This window comes from Apus apus, chromosome 14 (genome assembly GCF_020740795.1).
Source record: "Apus apus isolate bApuApu2 chromosome 14, bApuApu2.pri.cur, whole genome shotgun sequence".
Taxonomy (NCBI): Eukaryota; Metazoa; Chordata; class Aves; order Apodiformes; family Apodidae; genus Apus; species Apus apus.
Window position 1 is genome coordinate 3,455,284 of NC_067295.1, and position 26,963 is coordinate 3,482,246.

At 47.8% G+C, this 26,963-nt stretch overlaps 2 protein-coding genes across 2 annotated transcripts; one reads left to right on the forward strand and one right to left on the reverse strand.

The window, feature by feature from the left end:
• Nucleotides 1–17,367: 17,367 nt before the first annotated feature.
• On the forward strand, nt 17,368–19,061 carry ATP5MF (ATP synthase membrane subunit f). The gene is made up of 4 exons (XM_051632200.1): nt 17,368–17,445; nt 17,536–17,643; nt 18,432–18,548; nt 18,904–19,061. The coding sequence occupies exons 1-4, from the start codon at nt 17,430–17,432 to the stop codon at nt 18,930–18,932; spliced, it is 270 nt and encodes an 89-aa protein (XP_051488160.1). The 5' UTR covers nt 17,368–17,429; the 3' UTR covers nt 18,933–19,061.
• A 1,909-nt stretch (nt 19,062–20,970) lies between these two features.
• CPSF4 (cleavage and polyadenylation specific factor 4) lies at nt 20,971–26,876 on the reverse strand. Its single transcript, XM_051632197.1, has 8 exons — nt 26,572–26,876; nt 25,250–25,300; nt 24,841–24,993; nt 23,979–24,074; nt 23,745–23,838; nt 23,238–23,310; nt 22,322–22,414; nt 20,971–21,347 (listed from the first exon to the last, which is right to left on the reverse strand). Exons 1-8 carry the CDS (start codon nt 26,672–26,674, stop codon nt 21,279–21,281), a joined length of 732 nt encoding a protein of 243 aa, XP_051488157.1. The 5' UTR covers nt 26,675–26,876; the 3' UTR covers nt 20,971–21,278.
• Between the last annotated feature and the right edge of the window lie 87 nt (nt 26,877–26,963).

Below are 26,963 nucleotides of genomic sequence, written 5' to 3' on the forward strand. Positions count from 1 at the left end.
CAACTTTCCTTGGGTACATCCACAGCCTGAATTATACAGTAAATCTTCCTCCCATGCTCATGGACTCAAGCCACCATTCTGCTTGTTGACATCAGTCAAGGTCTAACAAGATCTACCATTCATGCCTTCCAAAAAACTTATACCATCAAGATGCCATTGTGAGTGATAATCACATTGTTCCATGCAGCTAAAATCAGTCCCACTAACAGAAAATGATAATGAGTCAGAATCTGTATCGATCACATCTCCACCCATCCATCTTGCCATCTCTCCACAATTTCCATAATCCTTGAGAGCACCACTTGTCAGTGTGCTGCAGGAACTCATCCAAAATGCTTGAAGATCCCTAAATTAATCATGGAGGATTCACCTTCCTTTCCATCAGGGAAAACAAAAGCTTGAAATTCAAGGGGAGGGCTGCAGCCTCCTCGGCTGATTGGCTGGAGGATGCCTTCTCACCCACACATCCCTCTCGGTAACATTTCCAAATATTTTTGAGCAAGCTGCAAACAATTGTGTTGGAGGGGCAGAGAGGGGCTGCTAATACCCTATCGGTTTCACATTCTTAGGAGAGTTCCCAGCCCACCAATCTGCTGTCCTATATCAGGCAACGAGCCTTCAGCTGGAAACTTTGCCCCAGCTCTACCTATTGTCCAATGTTTTCCTTCCTGCCAGATGATTGGAATCGCACCAGTTGTTAATTTTACACCTGCTGTTTGTGAATAGCCCGGGGTGACCTTTCTGACAACAGCTAGAGCAAGGGATTTCTCGGTGGAGAGATGCACAGACATGCATGAGGGAGCAGATAGAGAGGGAACAGGAAGGGGCCTCCTGATGAATGATGAGAGATTAAAATAGCTCGTGCTGGGGCCATAGTGGGATATTGGACAGCGGGAATGATGAAGCGGATGTTTAAAACTGAGGGAAGTGTTGATCTAAGCACAGAGAGCAACACAGGGTTACCAGATCCCTTCCTCTTCCCAGCTCTCTCCTTGTGCCCAGTTGGCTGAGCAATGACACCCCTGGAGCTTCTTACAAAACACAAATGTCTCCCCGAGATGCTGAAGCCAAGGTCTGGAAAGTCAGAAAACTTTTTCATTTGGGAATCTGAAAGGAATGTCTGCCCTACACCCCCATTTGTCTCTTCCTTACCTTGGTGTAACTGACCTTAATGCCATCTCTGGAAGGTATTAATCCTTCCAAGAGGGTTGTGTCAGTACAGCATGAACAGGAAAAGCCATTGGCTTCGCAGTCCTGAATTCTAGCTGGTCTGAGGAAGTCACAGGTGCTCAGATATCACTGTGACCAGCTTTAATACTCAGATTAGGTTAAACAGATCTAGCCCACATTAGAACTGCTGCATTAAGAGCACTCTGGTTATTAAAAATTATTTATGGGGCCAGAGATGGATCAGAAGAGAAAGCAGCCATGGGCTGTAGCCAGGTCGCCTCAACATTTCCTACGGCAAGCTGGTACTTGGCTGTACAAAGTGGAGTAAGCTTACATGTAGGAGCAGGAGATGGCACATTTCCATCTGAGGGAACACTGGATATTGGATAAACATCTCAACGCAGTGGTGGATGTCTGCTGAGTGGCAGCAGATGTTCAGGGACAGGCAAGCTTGACCCTTGCGGAGGAGAAATCACTGCTGTGGATATCAACACAATCTTGTGTGCAGGCTGCTCAGCCACAGGCCTCCATGCTTCCTGGCACAGCAGCGATCCACATGCCAACCTGTCCCTCTCCCAGTGATCTCCACACACCCTTTCACCAGGCAATAGCTCTGGCTCAAGAAATTATTCTGTTCAGAGATGACACGGGGGCAAATCTCACTGTTTGCAAAGCTCCTCTGCCCTCTAACCTGGCTGAGCACAACTCAAATGGAAAAAGCCTCCTCAGAACTGAACCCCAGGTTCAAATCTAGCTGGAAGAGCTTGGGGCAGCAGCCCCCAACTCCTGAAACTTGTCACTGTAACAAGATGAGGGGACCTCATGCTGTTCTAGATGCCATCTTGCAAGTGAGGCTCTCACAGCATCTAAGCTAATGCTCAGTCCCACCATATCCTGTGCCAAACAGGAACTCAGAGTTGGTCCCTTCCCAAACTGAAGAACAACATTCTGACAATCTCAGCTCCCACTGTAGTTTTAAACCCAGAAGACACTGTTCACATCTTCTCCTGACCAAGTGTGAAAAACAAGACAGTTTTTGCAGAAAGCTGGTCTACAAGCACCAGGTGAATAATCTCAGCAGGCATGTGACATGCCTCACAGAAGAAAGGATGTCTCTGACTAATCGTTTTACTATGGTATTCTTGTGATTCCTTCTTCTGAGACTTTCAGGGCAGCAAGCCACCACTTCTTAAATACTCTTGGCCAGAAACTCAACCAAATGCATGGACAGCTGCAAACAGTATGATGCAGCATGGGCAGCATCTCTGTGTCACGTATCTCCAGACCCTTAGAAACCAGGGGAGCAATAGATGTTATCCCCAAGAAAATGATCCCTCAGCTAAGTGAAGCTCATCTTTGAAGATCAGGGATGGCAGACGAGCTTCTCTCTGCAGCCTCACAATCATTCTAGCAGCCATCTGCATCTCTGGATTCAGTCCTGTCCTTGGCCAACTCAGTTTAGAAAAGGTTTTGTTTTTCTTGGGCTCTTGTTGTTTACAGCTGCTTGACCGAGGCAGAGAGTTCACCAGCAGCTGAAAGCAACCCGGGCTCTCCCAAGTGTAAGTTCTCCAGTGAAACATCTGGTTACAAGGCAAGGTCAAATGGGCCTAAAATGGGAGAGGGCCACAGAATCTCTACACAGAGATGCAGCCAGCTGGGAAAAGAACAAGCTTTTCTGGGTATGTTTGAGGTTTTGGCTGGGAAAAGGGAAAAGAAAAAGAGGGAAAGAAACAGATACTGTAAAATAAATAATAATAAAAAAAAGTCAGGGATCAAAAGGCTGGTTCTTTTATTGGTTAAAAATCAAGACCACCCGAGTTGCCACATGAATTGTTGAGTCTTATTTAGCAGGAATTCTAGTTGTTCCCAAACAGACAGAAGGTCTCTTCAAGTCCCTCATTTTTACATCTTGCACAGTGTATATATATGAATGTCCCTGTTCCCCACTATCCTGGAATTACCTCAGAAACAGATCTCAGGCAGATGACCTTCTTCCCACTCTGTTCTTTCTATTATTGACCTCTCAGAATTGCACTAGAGCTGAATAAAGGCAGACCTGACCTGCAGCACACTGCAAGCCTTGATCTCCTTGTCCCTGAGGACAAGGACCACCCAGCTGCAGCACCTAGCACCACTGATGCCCAGGTCAGTGTCAACACAATTAGCAACTTTGTTCGTGAATGGTGCAAGAGCTGCTGAGAACCAAAGAAACCATTCAGGAAGTCTGAAGAATGAACCCTTCCATGCAGCCCCAGGGAATGTTAGCAGAAATCTAATATTTAGGATTTCCTTGTTTTTACAAAGAGCTTCATTGCTTGGAAGAGGAATCAGGGAAACCTTCATGTGAACCGAATTGACCAACCAAGGACACAAAACACCTACCAAGAGAGAAAGTTGATCATGGAGAAACAGTGAGAACTGTTTGGTGAACTGTGAATCATGGACTACCAAAAAATAGTGGAAAAGAGTCAATTTCCATTATGATCTTTCTAAGGCATAAGCTGACCAGCTGTAACAACACTAATCCTTAGTACATGATTTTCAGAGAGAAACAAGTGAAGAATAACTGTCTGAGCATGGGACCAAGCACCATTTCTGAGCTCAAATGCTTCCTGCTTTACGGACTTTCACTAAAATCTCTCAACCTTTTTGTGCTTGAGCATCCTGCTCTAAAAGGATAAGGACAATAGCAGTCACTCACCTACTTCACTGGGTAATGAATGATTCAGATAGTTCTCATCGACCTCTTCAAGTCCTATACACAACATCCGATGTGTCACGCAGCCCTTCGCATCAGCCAGAAAGCTATTGCCTCTTAATGGGACTGAGTTTCAAGGGTGATGGACAGGGCAAAGCCTGTGGAAGCACTTGGCCTTGGAAATTTTTCCCTCTGGCATCTCTGTCCAAGCTGGGACTGGTTTGCAGAAGGATCCACTTTCCTGTGGAGGGAAGGTGGGGGACACACAGCTTGTGCTGACTGCGTGACTGTCATTGCACAGGCTCATGCTGGAATCCAGACATCAGAGGCAGAAGCACCTTCTGAGGCACAGGACATCAGCTGCTGCTGCAGGCACCAGAAATAAAGGACTCCAAATCCAAACCTGGACAACAACCAAAATACCACAAGACCGTCATGGTTTGCATGCAGCGCTTGTGCATCTTAATCCCAGCTTTCCAGAAGATGCTATCCCATCCTTGATCCCATCAGCAGATGGACTATATCTGCCCAAATGAAAGCCACAGTTTCACCCTAATCAGATATTTCCCACCAAACTGCTGGATGTAGCTCTTACCCAGGCTCCTGCCTGATGCAGTCTCTGGTCTAAATGCAAAGATTTTCCTTCACAAGCTCCTTACCACTTCAGCCACCCTTCAGGGCTGCCTGGACATAAGCAAGCTCTGATCTGGAGTCACTGTGCTCCAATGAACATAATCAGCACTTCGGACCACACAGTTGGCCTAACTTGGAGCAGAGATCCTGTACAAAACCCCACACAGACTAGCCAGTTATTCAGAATGATTTCTAAAGGGCACATCTGGACTGGGACTTCCCTCAGACACGTTTGAGAGAGTAAATGCAGGCCTTTGCTTACTTAAACACAAACATCACCTTCAAAAACTTCTTTGGAAAAAGCCAAGCACGTGACTTTGCTATTTTCTGCACCACCCATCCTGTAGGTAGGATGAAAAGAGATGTTTGCTCTGACCCTCTGGTATCTGCAAAGTGGAGGGGTTAGAATGGAACCCAGTCTCATGCTTTCCCCAGAAAATCTGGGGGACAACCCAAGACACATATTCCATCCCCTAAATAATGAGCAATAACATAAACACAGAGAATCACACCATTATTCCTGAATTAATGCCTCCCAAAACTGAGCCAGTGACATGAGGAAAAGGTGCATTTGCAAGCCCATAGACTTTGATTTCCTAGGAGAATGTGAATAGTTTCAAGGTAGGTAAACCCAGCTTAAAGCACTAAGCATGCACGCGTTGGAACCCATTGCAGAAACTGAGCTTGAGAAACAACAGAGTAAAATGTTAATTTACCCTCATGCTTTTCTTTTCTGTCTTTTCTCCTCCAATGGGGAACAGTCCCTTTGGAAAATCTCTTATCTTTAAGTTGTGATAAAATAACCCTCCAGGTGCCTACCCCAAACCCGCCTGCGAGTGCACTAAGAGCAGAGTTTTGTCATAACATCAAGGCTCGATTAGTTCCCCTCTCTCTCAATTTATTTACCTCCTCCAGGTGGATTCAGGTCATTCCCATCCCCTCCTGGGCAAAAGGGTTTCTTTGCTTGTTGAAATTGTACCAAAATAGCCAGCAAGGTTTGGCAAGGCTTCATCTCTCCCTGCTGCTAGGAGGGAGTGAACCACCCTCACAGAAACTGTCTGGGACTTGAGCTTTTTTCTTCCTCTTCCTTTAAGTAGAGTGTTTTGATTAAATTTGTAAAACCATTCATTTCTCTGGCAGTTCTTAACTTTATTTTTCTTATTTCTAGCCACTTTAAGACATCCTTTCCTAGGTAGCATTCACTACACCTGTCTCAGAAGCCAAACCTGCCACCTCCCTGCCTCCAAGCAACACTGGAACAAGCTCTGGAACAAGCTCCCCAGTGAAGTGGTCAAAGCACCAAGCCTGCCTGAGCTCAAGAAGCATTTGGATGATGCTCTCAGGCCCATGGTGTGATTCTTGGTTTGCCCTACACAGGGACAGGAGTTGGAATCCATGATACTGATGGGTCCCTTCCAACTCAGCATGTTCTGTGATTCCATGATTGTATGACTCCTGTGCAGTCAGATCTGGTGCTGGCTGAGGAGCAGCACTGAACCATCCATCCCAATGCTGTGCAAAGAGCTCCTACCACCTTCTGCTCTGGCAGGTGTCATCATCCATCACTGCACCCCAGCTGGGAAAGGTCCCTGCCCCACTCCCTCATGGCTCTCATTTAGGAAACACCATCCCTGAGCTGAGAAGAGAGTCCCATGGGTACTCAGCTCCCTGACCTCCCTGTACCACTGGCTTATGGGTGCCGGCTGAGAGCAGCCACCTCAGCCAGGCAGCTGCCCAGGCACACTGAATGCCAGCTCAGCTGGACTTCCATCGGCTGGGATCACACTCTTGGATCGCCAGCCCTTAAATGGCACCGGGCAAAACCCTGCACCAGAGAAACAGTCGTTAAAGCTTGTTCCCTCTCTAGTTATTCACAGCAGGGATAAGCAAGGCCTCATCTACAATCATCTAAAACCATCACATGATTCATGCTCTCCCAGCAGAGCAGCTGAGCAGGCTGCAGGAGACACAGCAACACACATCGGCGACGCACCGATACTTCCCCATTGCAAGCCCTGCTGAAACGCTGCCATCAAATTATTTCAACTCATCAATGTAGGAAAAAAAAATAGAATACTAAAGCCCCAGATAACAAATTAATAAGAATAAAAGCATGTAGGTGAGAATTAAGAAGGCATTAACATTCTGATGGCATCTGCTGCCTAAATTAAACTACAGGGGAAAAAAAAAAAATAAATGAGTTCAGCTGACGCTCAGGATCAGGACAAATAGTTCTCAAATGGAAATTACAGTTTTGAAAATTATGCACCAAAAAAGGATCCAATTTAGGACGTTTCTGATTTGTGAAGTTCTTTCTCCAGGTGGGGGATCTCAGGCTTGACTGGAGGGCTGGCAACATGATTGGCAAGATGTTGGAGTCACTCAGCTTCTGCATCCCACAGCAGGACCAAACTGGCCCACAGCCCAGCAGGGCCAGTGTCTCATCATCTCTCTGGTACCTCTGGGGATCCGTTTGCTTTTGGAATTGGACCACATGGATATGGTGTGTAAACTGCATTTCCTTCACGCAGACACCAACATGGAAAAGGAGAAAGAATTAGGCCTGGATTTTCAAAGGAGCTCAGTGTAAAATTATGTGGATAACTGCATCCGTAATTTACATGAGCAGTTACTGTGACAACTAATAGTGAACGTCACAAGTAGCCAGTTGAGCATGTAATGACCTGAGTTCTATGCACCATCATGTCTCCTTGGCACACCAAATTAGGTGTGCACACACATTTTGCATGGCCCAAAGGACTTCTGCCTCAGCAAAGAACCCTAATTTCACAGCACAAGCCTGATCTCAGCAGCCCAGCACAGACACTCCACACAACGCAAAGAGCTGGCACAAACTCCAGGGCCCAGGTTGGAATGGATCCTCAGACAGCTAATTAATTTTTACTGCTCCTTTGTGAACTGTAAATTATCCTTAATATCCCAGATTTCTGTCCCGTTTTTCACCTGCCTTTCTCTAGTGAAGCAGTAAAGAGGGAAAAGTGCCAATAACACGCTCTCATTGTGATAAAAGCAGCTACAACTCTCTTCTTATGCTCTTCTTATGACCAGAATACAAGTGCAACTGGGTTTCAAATACAGTCTAGAGATATTGACTTTTTCTGGATGATACAAGGAACACTTTTTTTAAAAAGGCATGGGGGGAGCATCTATTATTGCAGGGCAAACACGACCAAGCTCCTCTCTTGCAGAGGGTTAAAAACAAGATAAATAATGTTCACTTAGAGACCAAGTTCATCAGTATTGCCTGCACAAGAGCAGAGGGAAAGTGCTTACAACGCTGAACGGCAACAGCCTCCCCTTCTCACTCAGACAGGAAAGAGGAGCAGAAAGAGTGACCTTCAGACCACACACACACACACCAGAGTCTTTAGAGAGCAACCCCTGAGCAAATGGTGCTGGAGCAAGGATAGGTGGCTTTTTTTCAATACTGCCATGACCCTGTTCAAAGACTAAAAGTGCTGATTCTGTTGAATCCAGACAGCAACACCCTGCCAAGGAAAGACCTACTAGAGTACAGAAATCCACCACGATGTAGCTCTTTGCTGATGCCACTGTCATCCAAACCTGTTACCTTCAGCCACACACATGTCAGAGGCAGCAGCAGATGTAGGGAAGAGATCACAACACATCTGAGATGAACTTTGCACAGGGCTCTGCTGCAATCCAGGACAGCTTCAGCATGGTGAGAATCCCTTCACCCTCATATCAGGACACCAGTATTTGCATTATATCTGTGAATAACAAAAAGGTATTACTGGAATTTTCATGTGGTTGCATCTACCAAATGCCCCTTGAAAAGCCGTGGCCACAAGAACATACAGAAGATCTCCATGTCCATGCTGTTGGGATGCTGCAGGAATGAGAACACAGCATTGCTGGGGTGCCTTTATGGGGCCTTCAGCATATTAGATACTTAGATTGCAAAACACCACATTCCTCAGCTCTGATGGAGCCTCTTTTATCTCAGCTGCAGATTCCCAAGTCAAAATCCCTGCCAGATGACTGTGCACAGTGAGCTAATGGCCACAGAACCTGAGCTTCTCCTGCCTCAAGTCACTTACCCACAGCATCAATGACGTTACCATGTTCAGCCCATATTTACTACAGCTACAAACTGATTCAGAGGAACCTGGAGTACAAGATTAATCATTACTCTTGGGATGTTGAAAATGGATACCAGAACGGACTTCCAAATTAGGTATCTAAAAGTCCTGCATCTCCCAGGAGAGCTCCATTACATCTCCCTACTCGTTCTAATGGAATCTATAGTATGTGAGCAGGGCTTTGCCTCCCACAAGCCCTCCCTGCATAATTAGCCCTAGCTCAGAGTGCTGCTTTCTGTAATGGCTGGAGAACCACTTTCCTCAGTCTACTGAGATGTAAAGAGGAAGTGTTTATTGCAAAATGCAAGTCAACCACAGGCAGTGGGTCTGGGCCATGGTGGAGGGATACAGAAATGGCTTCTTCTTTTTTTTTTTGCTTCAGAAATAGAACTCACTAAAAATAGCAGTTCCTCAGGAACAAGACTGCCTGAAAATAGCTGTTTCTCAGGAGCAGGGCTGGCTGCTTCTGAAAGAAGTAGCTATTAATGTATAATTGTCCCTGAGGCTGGTTTCTGAGAAAATGCTGTACATACAGAGGGATGTAAAGAGATATGTTCACAGGAAACACAGGCACCCCTCTCCTGTCAGAGATCCTGCAAACTCCAATAGCTCACAAAAGTGCCTTTGGTTTGCTTGTCTTAAGCACAGTTAGATCAATCACAGCACTGGAAGATATTTCCCTCTATCCTGGTTAAAACAGCACTCTGGGATGTTCTTACTATTCAGACCAGTAAATGACAGAACTTCCATCAGTTTTAACCAAACCTACATTTGTTTCTTCTCCTAGGACTGAAAAAGCCTTCCCAGCAGCAAGAGCCAGCTCTGAAACACAAACACTCTCTTTCCACAGAAGATCCAAGAACTTTGTTGAATTGCAGGTTGTGCAATCTATTTCCAATTTCCTGCTCTACTCAGCACTTAGGGTTTTCTCACACAGATGCTACAGGGCAATAAATCTTGTGAAGAATGGCCCTACATTTCTCCCACTATGGTGTTGTCTTATAATGAGGAAAGACAAATTGCTTGTGATAGGTTGGTTATTCCCTAAAATGTCTCACTTGTCCCTCTCATCTCACCATGGGTTCAACAGCTCATTTCTTGTGCCTTCTTCCTTCCCAGCACAGCCAGCCAATGCCAAAACAGAGGCCATTCTCCTCCCCTTCTTCTCCCATTAAGGAAAACTCCAGCTGGCCAAAAGAAGCAGAGATTATAAAAGGTCCAGAAAAGGTAAATTTTGCTAAGCAGCAGCTTTAAGGAAACAGTAGCACAGATGAAGTACAGGGGGGTCTGACTGATTTGCTGCCCCCATTTCAATCCCACAACACCAGTGCCAGAAATCATAGTAGCCTCTGTTGAGAGCATCCCTGGATCCCAAAGGCTGGGTAGGACTGGGCTGTGTCATCACCAGATGGAAATCTACAGACTGTTTAGTCCAGGCTCTGCCTTAAGTGCTGCTTCAAGTAGTACCTCTCCTCTGTTCACCAGTGATCTGATGCTTCAGCATTCCGGTAACAGCAGAAGCAGCTTTCTGGAGGAAATGTAAGGCTGTATTCCTAGTCACCAAGTAGCCCAAGGCTCAAGAAATTACTCATTTTTATTTATTTTTTTTTTTCCGCTAACTAAATTCCAGCAAAAGAAATGGCACTTTACTTGCAATTACAGTAGGCTGCAGTTTTCATTATGGAAACTACCTTTAGTTCTGTGGGGAGGCTTACATCACAGTGTGCAGCACAGACAGACATTCCCAGGCTTCATTTTAACCTTGTTTGCTGAGGAGGGAGTACCAGGGAAGCTGCAGCCAGGCTGACTTCACATACCCACAGCTGTGGGAAACTTGTAAAACACAAAAATACACTGTGCCAGAACTCTGGTGCCTGACATGGCCAGGGAAAACTTAGAGCAGGTACACACAACCCTGCCACACAACTGTAACCACACTGCTAACCAAGCTTTACCTTCCCTGTTTGAAGTGGTTTTATTAGATAATCTAAACTGCATACACAAAGGGAAAGATGTAGAATATACAGGTGTACACAAACAGGCCTTGCCTCTTTGTTTTGTTAAATTTTTGAAAAAGGTCTTGGCACCCTCAAATCAAACAGCCCATGAAAGACAGAGTGCTTAGCAACATTTCTGTTTGATAGCAGCAGGGTGAGGATTTTTGCAGCTTGGATCAGTTTGATTAAACAAGCATTTTGCTGCAGCCGTCACACTGTGCTCATTAAAACACACTACATTCGTGTAGCATTTATCATCTAAGATCATGTTTTACAAAATGTAATTAATTAAACTTCACAACTCCCCTCAGAGAGGGATAAGGAAAATGAAGAGTTGCCTTAATCCATCACGGAGCTGCAGCAGGAGCTGGGTTAGAGGAAAGCAGCTGTTCGAGAGCCTGCAGCAGCACTAGGACAAGGAGAGAAGATCTCCAGGCAAAGTCACCCAGGGAATGTACTACACACCTTATGCTTGCCAGCACTGTGCACTTCCACTACGGGTTAAATGCCAACACTTGCAGATAAGAGGGTAATTTTTCTCCCCCACCTCGCACCCCAGGTTTCTATCTGAGACACCTGGCAGTGCAGAATTCCATCTATTTAATTCCCAGGGCTGCTAAAGACCAGGAAGAGCCAAAACCCTGACCAGAGCTGAGGGAGCCAGAAGATATAAAGCCATAGGGCCACAAATTGCATCTCACAGTACTGGAATGCTGTGCAAGCTGGTGCTTAAAGTGGAGGGAGGGTAAAGCCCCCTTAATCCCTCACTTACTTCCCTCTCTCCTCCCCATCAGTAAATCCACACCTGTTAAAGGTCACCCTGAAATGAAATACATTTGAACACTGACTGCTGCAGCTTGGCTCCCCCATCCCAGTCCCCTGCTGTCCCTCCCAGTTCACACTGCAGGGCAGGAGAGGGCACAGGGGTGCCCATGTGCCCTGCTTGAATGTCAGTCGCAAGGCTGAAATCCCACCCGACGCCGAGCTGATCTTTAGAGAGGAATCTCTTTCTCACCCTGGTTTTAAGCTCCTTTCTTTCTGAGTGTCTAGGATAACATGGCCACTGGGCAAGCCTGATTAGACAGATCTGTTATGCCACTTTCACTACCATGAAAAAGCTCAAATCTGATCTGGTGCAAGTTGGGGAGGGGGTGCAAAGCATCAATATCTGTGTGTGAAGTTTGAGGACAAAACCAGAGAGGTAGGTGCTGGGAGAGAAGCATGCAAAGAAACAGGTGTGCATCCATGCTGCACCATGGAGAAGCACAGAGAGTAGGGAGAGCAGATGGAGCAGCAGGTACCTTCCCAATTCACTCACCAACTGATCAAACACAGCCATGAACCCTGCAACTGTGATTGTATCTATTGATGGGAGAAAGAGGCGTGGTCTAATTCTCTGGAGGTGCAAGTACCAAACTGGAAGGTCTGGGCTAGAGATGTAGTGAGGGACAATTTGCTGGTGGGGGCTGAGCTCTTGCAGCCACATAAACCTCCTGATTCCTTGGTGTTGTCTAAGAAGATGCTTTGCTTAGGTAAAAAGCTTAGAATGCAGTCTAAATGAAACAGCAGTGCTTCTTGGCTCCTAAGCATGAACTTTGGCCTGATGTCTCCTCACCACCACAGGTTAAGTATCTGCAGACATCAGGAAGAAAGAATCCCTGAGAAGTGCTCAGTGGGGAGAGGCACTAGGTTGAACTGGAGACTGGCTGTGTTCTGAGCTCTGTGGAAGCAACATCAGTGGATGATGCCACAGGGCTGTGGAAGTGATAACGTTCCAAACCCAACAGGGCCTTTGCTCTGAGTAAGATTAATGTCAGCAACTGAGCTCCTTCCAAGATACAAGGTAGCAGAGGGAGAGCAGCCATCAATTGCTTCAGCTGGGAAGCTCAGGTAATTTCCACACAAGGCTAAGCAAGTCTTGAGTATTTTCACCAGACATAAACGTGAGAAGAGAGGAAAAGCACAGAGATGGTACTGGAGGAAATGACAACAGATTCAAAGATGGCAATAAGGTGATTTTTGTAAGCATCTGTCAAACTATTTAATTAATCTCCAAATCCTCCCCCAATAATATAAGGCCCATTTGCACAACCCTCCTGCTGGGCCACTCACACTTCCCCAACCAGACATGGTGATAAGATGGGATTCATCACACCAACCTTCCCCACACTCGTGAAGGCAGATTGGCTTGCACAGATGGCAGGTGTTCTCAGCCCTGCCCTTCTGGATTGACACCACCACGGCTTTCCCAGGGGGTACATGTCTTTCCTCTCTTTGGCATGAAGAAACTATTTTTGACTGGTCCCTGGTTCTGTTTTGTGTTTGTCTAGTCTCAGATACAGCTGTCACTGCAGCAGACTTTTCCTAGTGAAAATTCCCGCTTTGGTTTTGCAAGCGTCTTAATTAACGTAAATTATTTTACTACACTTTGCTACTGATAGCATGTAATTATCTCCCCACAGGTATATATTTAGCTAACCAGCAGGCTGATCAAAGACCTACAAAATAAGGCACTTTTGCAACTGACACTAGCTACAAGCAAAGGCCAGCAGGATGGGACCAAAGGAAAAGGAAGGAATTTCCTCTCCCTGGTCCTAAACACACAGCTCAAATTTCTCCACTTGAAAAGATGATCATAACATTAACTTACACATTTTATCAGAGGAGCATGAAGATGCATCGATACTTAAGGGCTGTAAAGGAGGAAAGAATTGTGTACATGCTCAACTATTAATCACTGGTAAGTGATCCCTTCTGTAAAGTGTTTTGAGGTTGACTAAGGAAAAAGGCTCTGTAATAACAGAGCAAGCAATCTGCTTACAATCACAGGTTAATTCTCTCAGCTGCTTTTGCTGGGTCAATCCCTAGGTATTATTATCCAGGCAAGGCAATTCACCATTTTCCTGAGGAAGTCTGACCAGGGAAGAGATTCCAAACTCCACACCCCTTTCTCACCGTGTTTGATTTGGGAGTCTGGTTTCCACTGCAAGCACGTTTTTAGATGAATGAGGTTGAGACCTACACTGAGGAGCTGCCCTGCTGCTCACCACGTCAGACTGTCCATGCAATTAAAAAATAACAGACTGGATCAAACTACCAGGGACCATAACTCTTCTCCAAATCACTGATAAAACATGCATCTCTCCTCTGAGCTTCTGGAAGAGCTGGTTGCCCATGATTTTTCTTTCTCCTTGATGGCCGTTTAACCTGTGCTGTTGGGAAGACATCAGATTGAAACAAGAGTTTAGGAGCCAAGAAGCATCTGATGCCAAACCGCATGTTTCAGAACCTTATCTGTCCTCTTGGGTAGGTTTGAGCCTTTATTAAAAGCACTGGGTGCTTTGTCATCAGTTCCAGTGGGCGCAGGATCAGTTGGGTAAATCCTCATCTCTTGACCTTCCTGAAGGCCACTCTGTGCTACTTTACACCCCTAGGGACACTGCCTGCATGTCACTGTAGTGTCACTGACCGCCAGGCCCAGGCGAGACCCCGAGTGTTCAAAAGGCTGGCACAGAGAAGGGAAAAATGACCCCGGCCTCTGGGATCTTACAGTCTGAGGGAGGTTGTGTTGTGTTTTTTACTCCTCCTTTTCAGCGACTTGAATGGAGGGTGTTACTTAACTTTTCAGGCCACGACTGAATCTTTGCTCTGAAAGCTGCAATATTCCGCCTTGCGCTCGCTACCGGAAAAAGGAAACCTCTCTGGTGTCCATTGACGTCTTTTGCAAAGCACTCTGGGCTCTGGAATGATGTGCTCCCTATTATTTCCATGCCATTACTGATAAACTTCACAGCATTTTCTAGAGGGATCTTCAGTAAGATGAAAACCTCCGGGCAACACTCCATTAGGCTTTTATTTTTAGAGGTTTGGTTCAGCCCTCTTGAAACTGGGAGGTTTAACTGCGCTCCTTTCTCTGGGGTAGCTGAAGGAGACATTAAGTCTGTTTCTACCCACAATGCAAGATTGCTCAAGTTCCTGAGGCTCGTGGAGGAGAGTTTTGGGGTAGGATGTTAAAGGGAAGGTTACGTGTGGATGGACGATGCAGTGCAGGTGGAGGAGGAGGCAGAAAGACAGAGTGTTGAAACAGGCAGGGAACGGAAACTTCAAACAGCCTGAGCAATCATTGATATAAAACCTGGACTGAGTACAAGGAACAGGGATTTGGGGTCAGGTTGCTGCCTGGAGCAGGTCTGCAGCTACACACAAGGAAACTGGCTCTCAAATATGTCATTTCTTCTGTGTTCAGGAAAGAAGGGTGGAGAGCATTCTTGTAAGCAAACAGAAAGACACCAGAAATACCTTTCTTCATCACTCCTCCTCCCATCTGGATCAACCAACAAGACCCTGAATGTTGGCCAGCAGCACGGGTCAAAGGGAGGAAACGTGTGCTGCAAAACCTCCTGCCCATCTGTACCATTGAACTCTTCCTGTGTGGGTCAGGATTAAACTGTCCCAAAGACAACAGCACTGCTCCTCTCCTGCTCTACCAGAGTGGGCAGCTCAGGGCAAGGCTTAGGTCACTGCTGTCCCTAATTGCCCTGGAGATGTATCCTTGCTATGCATTTCCATTCCTACCCTAACAACCCAAATTTCCCCAGACCTTGCTACAAGCAGTTTGATCAACTCCCTGTGCTCTGCAGGGAACTCCTTCAAACCAGGCACCCACCGCTGGCTTTTTTTTCCCTCAAGGTGAATTAATCTGCCTTGCATGAGTAATCCCATTTAATACAATAGGTTGCCTTGCAAGAATGAGGGAAGCAAGTTTGAAACATGCTTTTATGCAAGTACTGTAAAAGACCACAGAGTAGTTCATCAGGGGACACTTCAGCAATAAAACGACAGTTACCGGTAAAGTCCAATAATAAAATAAAGGGTAATTTAATAAGGGGATTTTTAACCCATTTAACAGGGACTAAATTTGGAACCCTTTCTTCAAGTGGTCAGGCACACTGTACTTGCCTAATCCTACTTTCTGTTAATCAGTAAAGTAAAAAATCAGGCAGTAATCTCTTCCTTTGATTTTTATGTTATGGGAGAGCACCATTCAATGTAAAGAAATTAATTTCATTAAAAAAGCAGGTGAAGTTGGCCATACAGACCAGCCTCTGAGTAAGTACCTACCTCTTGAGACAACAGAGGTTCTGTGCCTTGACTCATTTAACACCAGGTAACACAAACCATGCAAACTGTAATGCAAGAATCCTGCAGTGGCAGGAAGAACGTGGAACAGGGTGCTGTGACCTGAGAGAAGGAAAAGCTGCAGAGATTAGTGTTGATGCAGGAGCCCTGTGAGCCCCCTTCAGCATCCTTAATTTAGTCTTCATCATCTCTGACCCGTCCTACCAGTCCTCTGTGGGATGAAGAGGTAATATCTAGGAAATGTGGGGTGCTGGCTGACCTGCCAGAATCTGCGGTGGGTGGCTGCTCCCTGCTGTATCACTTCGCTTCCCAGATTCAGCACAACAAACAACAAAACCTGACACTATTTTATGAACCTCTAGAGGTCAGGCTGATGGAGAGCATCTTCCCAGCGAAGCCTTCTGCTAAGTGCGGGTGACACCTGCTGGAGTCCTCTCCTCCCACAGCCCACCCTCCTCCCACCACGGCCGGCTCTGCAGGGGTTTAATCGACCCAGCCTGGTCCTCCTGGGGCTCTGCGCGCACTAAATCCTCCAGAAAGTCACTTGGGAACATGAAAATAAACCTGGGTGGCTCTTTCCTATTGCAAGAAGGCAAAAGATGGTTTTATCTGCACACCTACATATGTTACCTCTTCCACCACTCTGGTGATGCAGGTTTATTTTCACCATACACCGAGGTCTGGCCTCTCCTTTTCCTTCTGCAGGAGCTGTAGTAAAACACAGCATATTACCACAGGGAAAAGTCCTGAGTGAGCACCGAAACAGGACCATAAAATACATCATCCATCTTTCATAGAATCACAGAAGGTTTGGCTGGAAAAAGACCTTTAAGATCATTGAGTACAACTGTTAAGCCAGCCCTGCCAGGCCCAGCACTAAACCATGTCCCTAAGCAGATCTACGTGGCTTTTAATTACCTCCAGGGATGGTGACTTCCCTGTGAAAAATACAGTCTTAAGGTTTCTCCTTCCACCTTGAAGCCACCTAAGAAGACTGCAGGTGAGGGCAGGTGACCCCTGGAAGAAGTCTGAGAAGCCCTCACTTCCTGCATTATAATATATTATGAAAAATATACATGTATGTTTCGGTATATATTATCTGAACGCACATTTATCGCGCTGAGCTGCATCTTCCTCAGAATACAGCGGGAAAGGCTCATTTGCGGGACACCAGCAGCCCCGGAAAACTGCTGGTCGAGTCTTGCAGTGACAGGACGCAGCCTTGTCACTGCCTCACCCCTTCGCCCCAGCCCGCAGTGCTACCGCGCTGCCGACACGGGACACCCCACAAGCGCGGGGCGAGTCACCCGGGATCCCCGGGCGGCCCTTCCCTGCCGGGGAAACCTGCGGGAGCGGGACACGGCAGGAAAACCGCCCCGCCAGCCGCGCGGCAGGCGCCAGGCACGGCCCGAGGCAGCGTCTGAGGCGATGGGGCGGGGAGACGGCGATGCTGGCGGGCACAGGGCGGTGCTGCCGGGCACAGGGCGATGGTGCCGGGCACAGGGCGGTGCTGGCGGGCACAGGGCGGTGCTGGCGGGCACAGGGCGGTGCTGAAGCCGGGACAAGGTGACCCGGGACCCGCCCGCCCTGTGGCGCCGCGCGACCCTTCCCGCCCCACATCCGGGTCCCCGCCCCTTCCCGCCGTGCCCCGCGGCCAGCAGCGGCAAGATGGCGCAGCCGCCGGGTGAGTGCGGCGGGCGCCAAGGTGACCGCGGCTCCTTCCCCTTCCTCCCCTCTCTCCCCTGACCGGGCTGTGTCTCTGTCTGTGCCGCAGTTCTCCTCAAGGACATGAAGCTGATGGACGTGAAGCTGGGCCAGCTGCCCAGCTGGGTGGCGATGAGGGACTTCACGCCCGGCGGCGTCGTGGGGGCCTTGCGGAGAGGTGAGGGCTGCTGAGGGGGAGCGGTGAGGGCTGCTGAGGGGGAGCGGTGAGGGCTGCTGAGGGGGAGCGGTGAGGGCTGCTGAGGGGGAGCGGTGAGGGCTGCTGAGGGGGAGCGGCGGGGCTGCCCTCCCGCCGCGGGCCTGAGCCCCTGCTGACCTAGCCAGGCGGACCAGCGGCTGCTGGAGTAGCTCTTGGCTGGGACTGGGGGGGGATCCGGCAGCCCGGGGGTTGCTTCTGGGCAGCTTCAGCTTCCCCAGAACTGTCCCTCCAGTAGCGTCTTGTTCTCCCATCTGTAAAGGTATTTCTTGCATGGGCTCTGTCTGCTGGCAGAGCTTTGCTGGCAGTATTCCTTCTTGCATAAAGAGGAAATGTGGCTCCCTGACTCCTGAACCTATTTGCAACTGATCCCTAAAGATGGTAAGAAAGGACACAAGGCTTTTATAGATCACTTATAAAAGCTTTGACCCTTTGCTATAGGGACAGAGATGGCATTCAGGTAAATGTAAATGCAAAAGATTGAGTATTAAAGAACTGGATAACTCCAGAACAGCTTCAGCTCATCAAAGTCACAGTAATGATTAATGAAAAATTATATATTGGGTTTTTTTTTTGCTTTCCAAGGCTTAGTACTGTTAATATGAGCTCACCTGGCTCAACTAACACACAGGCTGCCTTCTTTCACCAGAAACAATTTCCTGAAGTTCTAGGAAACCAGGCTGCTAATTTCTGAGACAGAAAAATACACAACTTGCCCAGCTGCTCTGAAAAACAACTTTTCTCCTCCACAGGTTATGACAGATACTACAATAAATACATCAATGTGAAGAAAGGGGGCCTGGCTGGGGTCACCATGGTGCTGGCTGGTTACGTTGTTGTCAGCTACATCTGGAGCTACAGTCACATCAGTAAGTAAAAGCAGTAGGGATGAGTGTGCACAGTGCAGCTTGGGGTGATAAAAACTAATCTGCTGTTGCTTTTAGAAATAAAATTAAAGACTTTGCTAACCATTGCTGCTCAATCTGAGACTTTGGGTAAGCAAACTTCTAGCCATAGGGAACTGGAATGCTTTCAGTAACTTATTGGACAGACAGCATTTCCTGTGGTGAGGAAAACACTTGAATCTCATTAGTCTGACGTGGCAGTACTTAGAAACAACAACTTTTTTAGAGTGCTTTCTTGTAATTTCAGGTGGGTTGTTTTTTTTTTTTTTATAAGTATCTTGTGGCTTCAGGAAAACTAACTTGCTTTTCCTTGATGCAGAGCACGACCGTTGGAGAAGGTACCACTGAAATGTGAAGGTGCAGCTCTGGAGCAGCCTTGGCTGCTGGCACAGTTATCCTGCCTGCAGACATCAGAACTAATCATACTACAGTCTGTACTGTTATGACCAAAAATAAAGTGCATGCACTTCACACCTACTGAGGTGACACTGACTTGTTATTTGTCCTGTGTGGGTGAGTTTGTCTTAGTTTCAGCCCTCCAGGGTGAGTTCAGAGGTGCCTAGGAAAGCCTCTGCTACTTGGGCTGCATTATGAACTGGGGAAACTCTTAATACTGATGCTTATTTAGCTGTTTGATGGAAGTAAAAAGCAGTGGATTGCTTCCTAATGATAGAGGGTGGACAACTAGCTGAAAGGATGTATTTTGATTTGAAAGAATCCCTGAGGTTTAGGCAGCTTGTTGGTGTGGCCACGTGTTTCTCTCTCAGGCATCACCCAGTGACAGTTCTCCATCATGGCAGTGCTGCCTCAGGTGAGATCAGCTGAGCTCTGAGTCTGCAACTCTCACTCTGTCACTGGGATGTCAGAGCTTCTTGCCTCCAATGAACTATTTCTATCAAAACCCTACCTAGTTCTGTTACTAAGAGAAGATGGAAGGTTATTCTGAAGAGGTACAAGCTTAAGAGACCCTTACTATAACAAAGATCTGTGAAGTTAAACTGAGGGAAAACTGCTTCTTGACTGGCATGCAGTGCTGAGATCTCCAACAGGAGCCACTACATGTGTAAAAGGAGAGTAAAAGAGCACTGGTGGCTCAGCCCCAGGTGCTGACCCACTGCACAAGGACCTGCTGCCACTTGGAACTGCAGCTGGGACCACAGGTACCACCAGCACGATCCTTTTCTAAAGAGGAAGGAGAATGAAAACCACTTGTTAAGGGTTAAAAAGTATCTCAGGAGCTTCAGAGTTAAAAGGAAGGCCTTCTGTTTTGGAAAAGGTAGTGGAGACCATAAATTCCTGCCCTACACAGGGAAGGCAGCCAGACACCTTCAGTTCCCTTTCCACGTGCCCAGTTCCACACAGATTAATTCATCTCATAGTCTGATCACTTGTGCAGCCTGGAGGGGCACAACATGTTAGGAGAAGTGTCAGGGTCTGTCATACCAGTCACTGAGACTTTGAAGTTCCATCTTGAGAGACTCTGACTCCACAGTGAAAGAACAGCATTCAAACCAACACAGGATCTGGTGCCTTCTCTTAATCTGGTCATTTTACCTTGTTCATAAAAAAGAAAAGGAGGAAAAAACCCCACAGCCAGCTCTTTCCATTAGAACACTTCAATAAAAACTGAGGATACAGGCAGCCAGCAAATGAGAGGGGGGTTAGAATCAATAAGGCTCATGTTGTAGGTGCATTTTTTTTTCTTTTTTTTTAATTCACATTTTTGTCATTGGCCCTTCTGAAACACTCTTCTCACAAAACGAAGGGGTTTGGCTGGCAAAAATTGCTGTCAGAAGAATGCTCTGCTGCTTTTAAAAGCAGTGCTCTGTAAGAATACACATCTCCACTCCTTCCTCTTCTCTAGGCTATGGAAACACCTGCTCAGTGTGATCCGGACGACGGGGGGCTCAGACAAGGCTCTTTTATTCCTACTCTCCAAGCCATGTTCCTTTCCCTCCTGGCTTTTTACACATGGAAAGGAGCACAAATGAAGCTTTCCTCCACCCACTGCTCCTCGTTGCTCAGCTAACCATAGAGATGCCCATTTATTCTCCCCCCTGATCAGTTCTCACCCAGAAGATTTAATTTCTACCCTTCAGCACAGGAAGAAGCACAGAAACAAACAAGTGGATGAGAGTTTTACAACCTGATGTACGTGACACATTGTCAGCCACCAGCACACCCACTACAGCAGGCTGGAGCTGGGAACATGACTTGGGCTTTTGAAGAGCCACAGAACAGCAGAATCCCTGCTTCCTCCCTGAAGGGAAGGCATTCCAAGTATTAAGTTTTCCCAGTCAGTCTTCCTGCTTCCCACAGGGAGGGCTGAAAACGCTGCAGGTTCTCCCAAGAGAAGTGGCAGAAGGAAAACACTTGAAGGAAACACTGGCATAAGATGTGTTTATGTAGAGTGCTGCACTGTGAGGGGGTTCCACATCCATTTGCTTTTAGATCTGCCTTTCAGCAGGGCTCAATGAACATGGGCGGAGGCCAAAATCTATTTTTAAAAAGGTTAAAACATAAAAAAAAGATTTGTGGGCAATTACAAAAATGTTGCTTAGCAGCAGCCAGCCTCTGACCAGTTCTTTCAGTAATGGCATTAAAAAACAACCTGATTAATAGTTCGAGACATGGTGCTAGGCAGAAACCTCTCCTCAGTGTTAACAGCTCCCCTGCACTCTTCATTCTGCTCTTTCACTGTCCACTGAGAAAGGCCAGATGTCCTTTGGTGCATCTGTTGGCATAATGACCTTTTTCACCACACTAAAAGAGAAAAGAGAGAGAGGAGTTATTCTACAGTGACAGCCGTTTTATTTCCCCTCTAGCTGCCTTTATTAAGGTAAGCCAGCAACAGTTCTGACTGGGAAGCTTTACCACGTATGGAAGATGCAGCATTAGACAGAGGAAGGTGCATCTCAACCAGAGATTCACAACAGCACCTTGAAGCTCTTCAAGCCCAGAGAGAAATGCCAGTATCTGCTGCTACAGAGATCTCCAGATATGGACTATTACTTGCAGCTAAAATAGAAAGTAGCTATTCATGATTTTCAGTGAAATGGATTCAGCTACTCACTATCCCTGTCCAACCACAGGGATTTTTACCCAGACAAGCACCTAAGGCACAGAAGTTGGCACTTACAACTATGTAAGTTTTACTTGTGCTCCTCAAGGAACAACCAACGAGAACAGCTCATTCCTTGGTTTCACAGCTGAAATACTGAGCAGTCTTTACATATTCAATTTGTTACTCCCAAGGACCTTCCATGCTAAGAGGGGAGAAGAAAATCTTCCCACAATCACCAAGTCTAGGCAAATCAACTCATGACACAAAACTAACATTCACTGTTAATTTGAACATTCAACAGTCTCCTTCAACTGCCACTGTGGTTGGGCTTCCTGTTTATTAGCAGATGAGCACTGTCTGTCCTACAGTAGCCTTAACTGTCACAGCAAGTCTGTGAGCTGGCAAACCAGGGACCTGGAGCCCTCAGAACTCAGAGCCAGTTCCCACAGCTGCATCCATGCACAAAATGCAACACCCGTGAGCACAGCACGTGTTCGCGCCGCAAGAGAACCTTTTTCAGGACCAACATCCCTCATCAGGACAGACCTTTGCCCGTGACAAGCACCCAGCAGCAAAGCAGCCTGATGTCACAGGTGTCCAGGTGACACAAACCCTGCACCTCTTCAGTCCCTCCCCCTCTGCTTTCCCTCCTCCTCCCTCCCCTCTCAATTACCTTGTAGCAGGTGACCTGCTCCAGCGGCCGGGGTCCTCTGTTCCCAGAGTTGTTATTTTGAGACTGCATGACTCCAATGACTTGGGGTGTCCTCTGTGGGTGAGGAGAAAAGTTCAGACTCACTAAGTGCATCGAGGATAAAGACCTTTATGGTTGTTATTTTGTTAAGGGAAAAGAGCACCCACATACTGGATGATCAATTTTCCTCCAAGTCTGTGTGTGGGTGCTCTGCCAGCTGGAGCAGCAGAGAGAAGAAATCAAGTGCTGAGGCTTACAAAGTCCAGTGATTCTGCTTTTCTCTGGAAAGCAGATTCAGAGAGTAGGTTTATGCTGCTAAAATACCACTGCCATCACTGAGAGATGTCAGGCAGATGACAAAACCTTGGCAGATCATCACACAACCACGTAGGATTTGCTTTTATGTGATGTGGGAGTGTTCTGTGAGCAGATCTCCACAGAAAGTGGGAGCAATGGTAGGGTTTTCAGCACTCAGGGTGGCTCCCTGCTTAATTCTTGCAGAGCACTCTCCCTGCCAGGCACTGCCCCAAAGAACAAGACCTGCCACTGCTGGCCTCTGAGCTGGACCAAGAAGGTTAAGGGGAGAAACAGAACAAAGCAAAAACACCACAATGCCAGGATGAAGGCAACACCAGTCCATTGTGATCAGCTGGTAGACATGAGAGGGCTGGGAGGAAGAGAGAGAAGGGGCAGAGCTCTGCTTGGATTTGTCCCCAAGTTCTTAATCACAAAAGAATATCACACCCTTTTGTAGAACAGGAAGGGTTTTCCCTCATTCAGTATTTCTGCAAGCCAGATGCAAGAGCCCAGGTGTCCAGTTCTGACTGGGCAATACACCCTCTTTTAAAGTGCTGTGGGAGAGGCTTTGAGGGTGGGTGGGGAGGGTGGAACTATGTACCTTTTGCTGGGTTTGTGTTGGCTGAGGCAGTGGTGGTTGCTCTGTGGTTCCCATTGGCAGTTCAAACCTAGGGCTGATTTAGATGGAAACAAGAAAATTGATTCTCAAACCATGTGCCAACATTTTAGCATCAGCTCAGTCACCTAACTCCGAACACCACAAACATTCAGCTGATTAAATTCAGCTCCCAGGAGACAAACCTCCCCCTCCCCACTTCCCTGGTGCTCAGCAAGGAAATGCCAATCCAGTATGCCATACATCCCTCCAGCTGGGAAGTCTTCTGGAATACAAACCCATCTGATCCCACTGCACTCTTGGCATCTGATCACCACGCAGAGTCTCACTGACAACTCCCTGCAGAGGCCCTGCCCATATTCTCAAATCTGGACAAACTAAAGGTTGGCCACATCTCCAAAGCTCTTGGGAAGCACTAGAGCACCCTCGTTTGAGATGGATGGGATTCCATGAGAAAGACAAGCTTCCAGCCCAGCCTGGAAGCATACTCACTGCATGAATTTACAGGTAGGCCCCTCGGGACAGAATCCCACGAGGTAATTCACACAAATGACTCTCCGAGTGTGCCGGTGTCTGCAGAGGGGACCTGCAACACAAAGCTCTGTAGTTCACCTTCCACACAGACGTTCCCCCAGCAGCTACACAAGCAGATGATGCAGAGACAGAAGAGCCAGACCCTACCCTTGATTTATAGCCACAGAAGCAGCCACTGTGTGACATACATACCATGTTTACAGAAGCCTCTGTCATACCAGGGACAGTCCTTGATCTTAGACTCCGGGTCGATGTGCAAGAACGGACATTCCTTGTTACTGCATTCCCCTGCACCAAAGGGAAAGACACTTCTCAGTCAAGTATGCAGGTTCCAGAGCAAAATAACTCCCAAAACATTACCTGGATCATGTAGCTCCCAGAAAGCTGTTACCAGCACTTATCAGTTCAGGCACAAGTCTTACTGCCTGCCTTAACCTAGATGCAGAACACCAAGGACTCATCCCCGGTGAGTCAAGCTCTACCAGACTGGATTACTTATGTGTGCTTTCAAACTCAAAACGTGGGAACTAAATTTGAAAGAGCAGTCAGGAGAACAAAAACCAAACATTTAGTGCACCACAAGTGTGGAGAAACTACAAATTGCACACTAACCTCAATCCAAGGAAACCTACAAGACTGTAAGTTTCTGACAGCAAGTTGCCTCATTATGTCCAGATCTCCAGAGCTGGAAAGCAAGTGCATAAAAGTTTTGCACCCCCATGCCCTCTGCTGCTCATCAACTCCCCAAAATAAGACTCATGCAAAGACCAACTGCTCAGCCTACTCATCTCATACCCAGAAAAGATCATAAGCCCTAAAACCCAGTAAAAACCTGAGTTTCCCCCTCTCCCCCAAGGGACGAGCTCTCAAGAGCTCTACAACATGTCACCAATTCAGGGGGATAATGAGGCAAAGGACTAAGGAGATCTGGAAAAGTACAAACTAAGAAAACATCAGACACTGAAGAACAGTAACACCCTGAAGATGCACCAGGATCCTCTTCACCAGACTCCCATGCCAGCGAGGGAGCAGTAGGAGCCACAACACCCCTTACCAAATTTGGAGTAGAAGTAACACTCAGGCATCTTGGTCATGTCATACTCGTGCAGAAACTCGCACTGGTCTCCTTTTTTGCACAGTCCTCGTAGCCAGTGTTTGCAAACAACTGTCTTTTCCCCACTGATGTGTCTGAAGGGGCACATGCCTCCTGCAGGAAGGCAGGGCAAGGAGAAGGGAAAGAAAGAACCATTACAACCTGTGGCACAGGAAGGCACAGGGCAACAGCAACACCACGTTTCCCCCTGCAAAGGGGGTTTCTGAATGCAGTTATTCCAGTATCCTGCATTTTTATCCTCTATCCCAGCTTTACAAAACACCAAGAGGACTGCAAACAATGCTAGAAAATCTAGTTTTCCCCCACCCTTTGCCCCCAGGAGAGTGACTGTATTGGAAATACAACTTGCCTTTCCCACAGGCCGCTTTTAAAAAAAATTCACAGACAGCTGCACCTGATTCTGCAAAAGAGAACAAAGAAACATGGTTGATTCTAACAAAGTTTTGTGGCAACTCTTAAAATCTCTCCTTCCCCAGAAAGACAATCTGGCCTTCAACCTGAAAAGCAGAATTTTGGTTTGGGGAATGTACTTTCCCCCATGAGTTCTGTGTTTGGATCTGGCCCTCACAAATGTGTGTATTATTGGGGGACAGCACAGGGAATCTGCAGAGGTTTAGAATCATAAAATCATAAAGGTTGCCAGGAACCTTTAAGATCATCAGGTTCCAACCTCCCTGCCATGGGCAGGGACACCTCCCACCAGACCAGGCTGCACAAGCCTCATCCAACCTGCCCTTGAACACCTCCAGGGATGGGGCATCACCAACTTCCCCAGGAAACCTATTCCTTACTGCCCTCATGGGGAAGAATTTCTTCCTGATGTTTAACCTAAATCTCCCCCCTTCCAGTTTAAAACCATTACTCCTTGTCCCATCACTGCCCTCTCCAGTAAAAAGCCCCTCCCCAGCTTTCCTGGAGCCCCTTCAGACACTGGAAGGTGCTCTGAGGTCTCCCTGAAGCCTCCTCTTCTCCAGCCTGAACAGCCCCAACTCTCTCACCTCTGTTTGGTTGTGTTTGTTTTGCTTTTCAGATTTTTTTTTTTTAATTGGCATTGTCTTCCTCTGCTCTCAGGCCCAGCATGTCAGTGAATCCTGTACTCACAGTCCTGACAGCAACAGTCTTTAATTTTACAGCCTGAAACAACCATCAGTGTGCACTCCCTTGCTGAGCCTGACAGGCAGGAACCCGAACACTCAAGGAAATTAAAACACAAGTTTAGTAGCCTGGTCAGAAAACTTCTTCAAACTATGAGTCTCCTGGGACAATCTGTGTCAGGTTCTTAGACTGAAGGAAAAGGTTTCTAGACTATAGGGAAAGGTACAGAGACTAAGACCAAGTCCCCCTACCACCACAATGCCTCAGGTACCCAAAGAGAGCGAAAACGAAACAAAGAACCGTGCAGGGAAGCGATGTTTATCACGGAAACGACTCATTTTCCAGTCTAACTACAGCTTTCCTTGAGCAGGGATGCACAGCACCCGGGTAAGGTCGGAAAGCTCTCGGCCAGAGCAGGAGCTGGGCGGACGCGAGGCCGAACGAGGCCAAACGAGGCGCCCGGGCCCCGGGCAGCCCCCCCGCCCCCCGCCCCCCTCCCGCCGCCGGAGCCCGCCCCGGGCAGAGCGGCCTGGAGCCGGCCCCAGCCCCCCGCAGGGAAGAGAGCCCCTCACGCACTGTCCATGCCCGGGAAGGGCAGCGGCTGCGCCCCCAGCTGCTGCTCCACGGCCAGCTCCAGGTCGAACTTGATGTGGTCCACGCTGGCGATGAGCTCCTGCATGGTGGCGGCTGGGGGGCGGCGGCAACGGGAGGGAAGGGGAGCTATGGTGGCGGTAGAGGAGGGGCCGGCGGGCGGCCGGGCCCGGGCAGGCCCGGCCCTGCCCGCTCCGCTCCTGGCCGGCAGCGCCTGAGGAAGGGAGGAGGCGGCGGCGGCAGCACCCGGCCGCCCCGCGCCGCCCGCCCGCCCGACTGCCGGGCCTGCCCCCGCCCCCCGCCGCCCAGCGGGCAGCGCGCGGCGTCGCGGCCAATCAGAGCGCACCGCCCCGCGCCGCGGCCAATCAGAGGGCGTC